Source organism: Chenopodium quinoa, unplaced genomic scaffold, assembly GCF_001683475.1.
Source record: "Chenopodium quinoa cultivar QQ74 unplaced genomic scaffold, ASM168347v1, whole genome shotgun sequence".
Classification (NCBI taxonomy): Eukaryota; Viridiplantae; Streptophyta; class Magnoliopsida; order Caryophyllales; family Amaranthaceae; genus Chenopodium; species Chenopodium quinoa.
Window position 1 is genome coordinate 3,516,836 of NW_018744626.1, and position 8,705 is coordinate 3,525,540.

Consider the following 8,705-nt stretch of genomic DNA (forward strand, 5'->3'; position numbering starts at 1 on the left):
TAAACATTTCGTAAATAAATCTGAACAATTGCAAATTTTGAATATTTTGTAAAAAAAAATCCGAACACTGCACCACGTCCATACTTTTGAACATTTGGTAATAAAATCTGAACAATCGCCTGTGGTCCAGCTATCCTAGGTGGACCAGGGTACACAATAGACTTATTGGACCTTTTGAGCACAAGGCCCGCTGGCATATAACATTGGCTTGCACAATCCAAACGACATTTTTGGATCCTTTATAAACACGTCTATTTGACCGTATCAAGATTCGCTGGCACATAACATGAGCTTGCACAGTTCGACTAGTGTCTACTGTCTAGCTCTAATTCCCCGTCCTTAGAAAAGTCTACTATCTTGACCATACTACATACAATTAAATTAGTTACATAGGCACCCCCAATTAATCAAATCATCAACTATAGAGTATAATAATATTGAGACCACAATTAAAAAAAAATTGATATGATGTCAGAGTCAACTAAACTTCTGATAAGCCACTTGAGTCATAATATCACATATATGGTCTCTTGCATGGTTCGTATGGTTGAAAAACTTGAAATCAGGAACCTTTGATTAAATCTTTATTCCTCTGCTACCACCTTAATTCTAGCATATACTATTAATTTTATACTCATGGATTAATATTATATACTTTGGTCTGCCCAACATGCAATACCACAACTTTATTTTTAGATAATAAAAGTGCAAGTGTCAATTGATCATTTAGCATCTTTTCTAAGCTTGTACTAATTGTGTTACTAATTATATTGTTTAATTAGTTTGACGGCTACTCAGGGTTTAATTACTTTTGTCTTTTATGTTTTGGGTGATTAGTGATTATATATTAGTGTACATTATAGTATTAGTGCACTTTTATAGACCTTGTGTTAATTCGACGTAGCTTACAACTAATAAGCATATTTTTATTCTATTTTATTTAAGAGTGAAAATCATGAGATTGATAATAATTGGAGGATGAAGGTTAAAGAATTTAAGATACGGAGTAGGAACTTTAGCTATTAAATATGACCAAAACTTGTTGTAGCGTAAGAACTAATTAAATGTGATACTCGAGCCCTGAGCTCTAGAGAGGGTAATTGGTGATTTAGTTGGATACGGATTGGGATCATACAACTCGGGTCGTATTTGGCTAAGAAGTAATTTGGGTTGCGTCGGTTCAAAATTATTGTCAAAGAGCTTATTATTAAAGCTAATATAATTTTCTATATTAGATAATTATTAGTTCGACGAAAAATTTGGATCAGATTAGGCTGGAAGTCGAGTCATTAAGCTTTAGGGATCAGGTTAGGCTGAAGATTGAGTCATTAAGCTTTCCGGATGATTTTAGTAATATGAATTGGGTCAATAATTAAAGTTAGAACTATGGCATAGTGACCACTCTTTGTTGTAGGAGTCCTTCATCCACCCGATACATATAGATAATCATGTTACATAATAAAGAGTCATGATGAGTTTTAATAATATATATTTTTTTGCATTTACATAATGGAAATATTCATCATAAAATAACAATATGAAAATTTTGCATTTACATAATATTAATCACAAAATTACTATATGAAATATAACTAGTTTAAGCAACATTTACCTATAATTCCTATCAAAAAAAAAAAAAAAAACATTTACATATAATTTGAATAAAAAGTTGGTTAAGAGTTTAATACAAATTGCATCAATTATTTAATGTGATCAAACTAGACCTAATTAGAATGATTGACCCATAGAGTAATTGGTACTTCTATTAATCAGTTTTTACTTTTTTTTTTTATTCTAGCTTTACAAAATCTAACAAGCCAGGTTGGAGCAAGTTAAGGCAAAAGTATGAAATAAACCCATGATCCAAAGTTAGGTGCGATTGAGCTTCACGCCTTAAAGCTAATAAGGGCATGTTCACTTCAGTTTAATTTCAATTTAGTTCAGCTCCAATTAGTTTAGTTCAGCTCTTAATTTCTTTCTCTCATAAATATTCATTTCATCTCTATTCAGTGTAGTTTAACTCCAATCAATTCAGTTCAATAAATATGAACAGGGCCTAAGACTTTCCAAGTAGGGCGGATCTGTTCATGTGCACAGTGAGTCACGTGACTCACCGGCACAAAAAAAAACAAAAAAAAACAAAAAAAAACAAAAAAACAAAAAAAGTGATCGCCTATTACAGATAGGAGATCTCTTTGTTGCTTCTATTTGAGTGTAGACCACTGTCAGTTTTTTTAAATATCAAAGAGACCACCTATAAAAATATCAGATAGACGGTCTCTTTGTTGTTGCTATTGGTACATGAGTTTAGCATCACGTCATTTTTTAAAAATATTAAAGAGACCTGTTATCTAGATAATAGGTCTCTTTTTGTCAGCCACGCTTTCATATTTCATCAAAGAAACCTGTTATATTTAATAACTGGTTTCTTAAGTTATCTCACTTTTTTTTTTTTTTTTTTTTTTTTTTTTTAATAATTCTTGTTTCTATTTATTCTATATTTGTGCAACTAATTTTAATATTTTCCCACAAAACTAATTAAGTAAAAAATCATAAAGTTAGTTTAATGTAATAGCTTTATAGTATGTATTTTTATGTTCTAATTTTGGATTGAAATCATTTTGGTGAAATTTCCTTTTTTTTATATATAATTTTTAGATTGAAACAAGTGATTAATTAATGGTGACTCATAAGTTTGAAAATCCTGAATCCGCCACTGTTTCCAAGCCAAAAGCGATCAAGGATGTTTGGGGGGAACGTCCAACGTGGAAGCACACGTAGACTAGGACACCATGTAACTCACACCCCCTACCCCCAGTCCCCCACATACAAAATAATACTAGTAAGATAAGCATAGAGTAGAGAGATAGACATAGTATACAAAATAAAAATGCATGCAATAGCTAAACATAACACCATATGGCCACATGATAATGGATATTGACCCTTCCATTTCACCAAAAGCTCCCCCACAATTCAATTTATTCCACCCCTTTTCTCCTATTTTAATTCTCAACTGTCGGTCCATTTCACATTTTTTTTTTCCTCCCTTTGTTTCTTCCATTTTTCGCACGACAAACTAGAACAGAAATCGTTCCTTAAACATTTTAATAAAAAACTTTATACAATGATAACCCAATTTTCTCTCTCCTCTAAAAACCTTCTCTTTTCTCCCTTGCTATTACCCGCTTCTCCAACTCTACCACCATTGAATTTAATCAAGAATTGTTCATATAATAAGAATAATGGATCATATATTTTGGACCGACCATTATTCACGACATTTTTTTCTAAGAGAAGACAGAGTTTAAAGGTGGTTGCTTCTTCTTCATCTAACGTGGCTGCACCTCTTTGGGACACTTGGTCACCTGATAAAGCCACCCCTTCTCCTTCTCTTAGTGATGTTCTTTGGCCTTCTCTTGGTATGTATTGTTCCCTTTCATTCATTTCCTTTTGTGATTCTTTTGGTAATCCGATAACCTGCCTCACGAGGGGAATTCCTAAAACAGTATTGTTTTAAGATTAGAATCAAATCCGATTCAACCAATACCCTTCAATCCTTCATATTGACCCGTGAATTCCTAAATTCTGATTTGATAGGACGTCTTCATCTTACATACAAAAATGTGCTTTCATATTTGTTCGTTACAAGTTACTTGTATATTATATGCTGGATCTAGGTTGAATATAATGTGTGCAATATTAGAGATTTGGAAAACACTTTTATTTTTTAATCTTGTGTTTCTTGATTTTAGGATCCATAATAATGTTATTAATGTAGTTTTTAATTTATTTTATTTTTTGGTTATGAGTTTTGTACTTTTATTAAAACAGTTACTACTTACAGTACTAGTGATTATCTTTTCATACTTAAGTAGTACAGCTCTATCTTTGTTATTTAATTTTATCATTAGTGTCCTTATCAATAATTTTAGAGATAAAAATTATCATGAAATATCGAGAAAACTATTTATTATAAATAAAAAACATAATTTTATAGATTTGAAAATTCTACAATTTGCCTTTGGTAAAAAAGTCGTTAAGTCGACAACATTGTGGCCCAGCTTAGAGAATTCTAGGTAAATTTTCATGTCACGCACTTCTTTAAAATTGCATAAATAAAACATAACGTAGTAGAATATATTAACCAATTAGTAGCCCTTTTGGTACATTTAGTAGTTTTTTTTTGGCTAATTATACATGCTTAAAAGCAAATCAAAGGAGTTTCATTTGATTTGTTATAAAATTGATACAACCTAAAATGGAATGTAAAACAAATGCATTTTACAGTATGTGTTTGGGCTAGCTAAAAGACTCCTCAATTTCCTGCTTTAAACAAGAAATTTTACTTCTTGTCAAATTTTAATAATGATTTTCACTAATTTGAAAACTTTCTTTATCCATAGTAAGTGAAAATAAAGGGAATGGAATAGGGTGTCTAGGGCTTTATCTAAAACATATTGTTTCTCAAGTTATTTATTTGAATTGTATTTGATCTTTTTTGAACTTAAACCTCATGAAATAACTGAATATAAAGTGAACAAGACATGACTTTAGCTCTAAGTTCAAAATAATTATCTTTCCGTCATCACATATCCTCACTTATTCGTCGGTTTATATAACTACATACCTATAATTATGTTAACTAAGCTAACAAATTAGTGAAAAAATAGGGGCATTTGCGGGAATGGCAATGTTGGGAAAAATGGACCAGATACTAGCACCAAAAGGGTTGTCAATGACAATAGCGCCATTAGGAGCTGTTTGTGCTGTTTTATTCATCACACCTAAATCTCCAGCTGCTCGGGTATGTACGTTCTACTCTATCTTTGTGTTTCATATCTCATTGGTTGGTGTTATATTTTTGGGTCCCTTTATATATCTACTTGTGCGTATAATAATACTATACTATTGTATTGCACATTATTGATTGGCTTAGCCTGGTCACATTCACACGCTATTTTATCCTCTTACCAATTGTGTGTGGCTTAAGATCTTTCTTGCAATTTCTTAGAATTTTTATTAAGCTAGCTTACTAGCTTGGTAGGTAGTAGTTTACTAGTTAATCATATCATCAAATTTGTCCATTTGTGTGATGTGTAGCAACGAACACTTAATTTGTTTGGTAGCACAATAATTGAGATTGTCATATACTTGGTAGATATCGAAACTACATAGAGTAACCTCGATATAGAAGAGATACTAGAAAATAACTAGAAAGTTTATAAAATTACTAGGAAATAAAGGTACATAGGAATTAAATTTTAAAACCATAAAAATAGATAATTAGATACTAGACATAATATGAGGTATTTGTAAGGAAGTTTAATTAATCACAATGACTATATATATGTAGGTTGTTTAGCCTCATTGTGTATAGGTTACTTTGTATTTCATTTAGTTTTGGACTTTTTGTGGGAAACTACCTAATAAAGCTTATATTTTGTGAGAAACTACCTAATTAAAAAAAATTTGTAAGAAACTACGTACATAAAAAAGGGTAAAATGTTGCAAGATACTACCTTTGACCGAATTTCTACCGTTGACTCAATTTTACGACGTTGATCCACCTCAAAACACCCTCAAAATCATCGTGAGGGTTGGTTTTCAAGGTGGTAAGGTTATATTCGGGGTGGTTGGAGGATATTTCGAGTTGGTGATCGATGATAAATTAAAGCTTCGGGATGGTGGTTTTTGGGATTAGATGTGGTTGTTTTGAGGTTGAAAGATGGTTTTAGGTGTGGTGAGGTGATTTAAAGCAAGTTGTGTTAGTTTTGGGAATGAAAGTGGTGGTTTCGAGATAATTTTGAGGTCGGTCAACGGTGGAAATAGGTAGTATTTTATAATATTTTATCTTTTCTTATATAGTTTTTTACAATTTTTTCAAAAAAAAAATGTAGTTTTTTACAACATTTTTTTTATTAGATGGTTTCTCATAAAATCTGGGTTTTATAAGGTAATTTTTGACAAAAAAAAATCCTTTAATTTTTGACCTTTTGTTGACATTGTGTTTCTCATTCACATGCATACCTTAGCTATTCTTTTCTTAAATTTTGTTTACTTTGGTAGTATGGTAAAAAAAAAAACTATTGCAGGCAGCACAACATTTTATTAGTAGTATTTAAGTAACAATAAATTGATGGAACCACATATATTCCTCTTGTAGGTCTTTTACACAACAGAGTTATCACCTCATCATCAAACCTAATCTGCTAATTATCACCTAATCTGCTAATTAACGCCAAAAATATTAGAAGTCATCCATAATAGATCGACTTATACTTTGTATGTATGTGATTTGAAATGACTAAGCATATTGTGTGCATGGTTTCCTCTATAGTACTTATTCTATTTTCTTTGGTTGAAGTGCTTGTATTTCAAACTGGCAACTTTTCGGATATTTTAATTATATAGTTACATAGTACATTAGTACATACCTATATCTCCTAACATTAAGCATGCTAAGAAATATTCTAGCTTAACTTATTTGGAACAACTACATATGTGCAGAAATACAACATGTTCATGGCTCAAATAGGGTGTGCAGCAATAGGAGTGTTAGCATTCACACTGTTGGGACCAGGTTGGCTAGCCAGGGGTGCTTCCCTTGCTGCTTCCCTGGCTTTCATGATTTACACCAAATCTACGCACCCTCCCGGTAATCTTTATATACTTCTCTATTTGTATACTTTGTACAAAGTTATTGTATAGTCCAAATTTAATCTAACTAGAGTGGATGTATGTATGTGTGTAGCTGCAAGTTTGCCATTACTATTTATTGATGGAGCTAAACTTCATGGACTCAACTATTGGTACGCGTTTTTTCCTGGTGCTGCTGGATGCATCCTCCTCTGTTTCCTTGTAAGTTTCTCCACCAATCCAAACTTCATCACATACAATTAGAAAATAGTACGTGCATGTCCACTGGCTAGCTAGGTTGATCAAACAATCAAATTTGGAAATCAATTTTGTTTAGTGTGTGTTCGATTTAATAGAATGACTTGATCAATAACCTAAGCATATTTTTCCTAGACTTTGTACAAACTTATACTTCGTATAATCTAAGGATTTTCGTGTTTAGTTTATTTGATTTAAAATAAATTGAACTAAATACACCTTTTTTAAAAAAAAAAAATGGACTGAATACACCTTTGAATTCATTAGGAGTGCTACCGGTAATTTCATTGACAATGTGGATCATTTCGCAAAAATAAGTCATAAGTAAGTACATATTACATGTGGTGCACATATTAACTAGGGCAATTTTCTTTCTTTTTGGTGATATTGCAGCAAGAACTTGTTTACTACTTGAAGGAGAATTTCAAGTTTTGAATTGAAAAGGGCGAATTTTTGATAATTTAAGTAAGGAAATACCCTCCAAAAAGCAAAATAAGGAGTGCATTTCATGATTTTTTTGAGGCACTTCTGAAAGTTTTGGACGACGGATTACAGTAGGGTTGCAAATATGAAGATTCCGTACAAAATGTACAGGAAATTGAATTGGATTCGAGCACTCGATGTAAATTAATTGATAAATATAATTCTTTGTATAAATAAAGATTCATCATTAATTTTGTACTAGTAAGTTCTTTATCATTGATAGGCTTTGTAATATTATACTTGTATATTTCATTGGAAGAGTACATTTGCTTCATCCATTTTATGGTGTACGTCCCGTCTAAAGGAAAATGTATCAATTGATGCGGTTGAAAATGGGCTCCATCTTGCGGTTTTTGATGGCAGCATATGCCTTGAGAGCATTTGGGTGTTTTATATGTGATTTTCCTAGTGAATGCCAAGGAAATCATTTGCCAGTAATATCATCAGTCATCACATAATCAAATGTACAATGTATAGCATTATAAATATGTCGGGGATCTTATGATTGTTATTTACTCGTATAATCTGAAAACTTGTATTGTGCATCCTAGAACATGTGCTTCTATTTATATTTATATGTACCACACATATGCTATTGTATAATCACATGTACAATGTATCGTATTATAAAATGTCGAATATTGTGATTGTTATTATAATCTGGAAACCTATATTGTGCATCGTAGAGCATGTGCTTTTATTAATGTGTACCACACACATGCTAGTGTATGAGGTCAATATGCTCATATGAATTATTGGACTATTCGTACACCAACATAGAATTTATTCTTGGTGTTGCTACCACCCAAAACTTGTAAAATGAAGAAATCTAGTGCTTAAAACTAAATTTTAAAGGTTTTGAAAAAGTTAAATTGCACTTTTTTCACCAAAATATTTTTGAATTCCTGATCGACCTAATGCTAGTAATACATGCTTATACCTTATGTAGGTTATGTATATGTCATTGTTATATTTGCATTCTCTTGCTTATACCTTATGTGAAGGATACCATGTTAATTGTAATTATAAGCACACAAAGTCGGCATCAATACATACAAGAAACAAATACAAATTAAAAAGATTTACAATATCATATTATGTAGCTAGGGTGTGCAAAAAAACTAAAATCCGATTTTGTGGCTGCTGGGATTCGAGCCCAGGTCTCCACGGCCACAACGTGGAATTCTTACCACTAAACTACAGCCACTTTGTTAATTAAATTTGGATTAATTTTAAGGTGTTACTTAGTGTGGTTAATATGGGCCTCCAGTCCAAGAAACCTTCTAAATAGGGCTAATGGACCAATCAATGAATCAATCCTAAAC

General features: G+C 31.7%; 1 protein-coding gene and 1 non-coding gene across 2 annotated transcripts; one reads left to right on the top strand and one right to left on the bottom strand.

Moving 5' to 3' along the window:
- Window positions 1-2,949: 2,949 nt before the first annotated feature.
- Window positions 2,950-7,713, top strand: LOC110700531 (transmembrane protein DDB_G0273707/DDB_G0273361-like). The gene is made up of 5 exons (XM_021878083.1): window positions 2,950-3,422; window positions 4,674-4,807; window positions 6,511-6,658; window positions 6,755-6,861; window positions 7,291-7,713. The coding sequence occupies exons 1-5, from the start codon at window positions 3,128-3,130 to the stop codon at window positions 7,330-7,332; spliced, it is 726 nt and encodes a 241-aa protein (XP_021733775.1). The 5' UTR covers window positions 2,950-3,127; the 3' UTR covers window positions 7,333-7,713.
- An 802-nt stretch (window positions 7,714-8,515) lies between these two features.
- On the bottom strand, window positions 8,516-8,587 carry TRNAH-GUG. Its single transcript has one exon. It is a non-coding gene; the product is annotated as a tRNA-His (tRNA).
- Between the last annotated feature and the right edge of the window lie 118 nt (window positions 8,588-8,705).

Excerpts from the sequence above, each read along its gene's own strand:
- LOC110700531 (XM_021878083.1), top strand. The coding sequence starts at position 3,128 with ATGATAACCCAATTTTCTCTCTCCTCTAAAAACCTTCTCTTTTCTCCC. Across the intron at positions 3,423-4,673 it reads TGTTCTTTGGCCTTCTCTTG|GGGCATTTGCGGGAATGGCA; the intron begins GTATGTATTGTT and ends GTGAAAAAATAG. Across the intron at positions 4,808-6,510 it reads CTAAATCTCCAGCTGCTCGG|AAATACAACATGTTCATGGC; the intron begins GTATGTACGTTC and ends ACATATGTGCAG.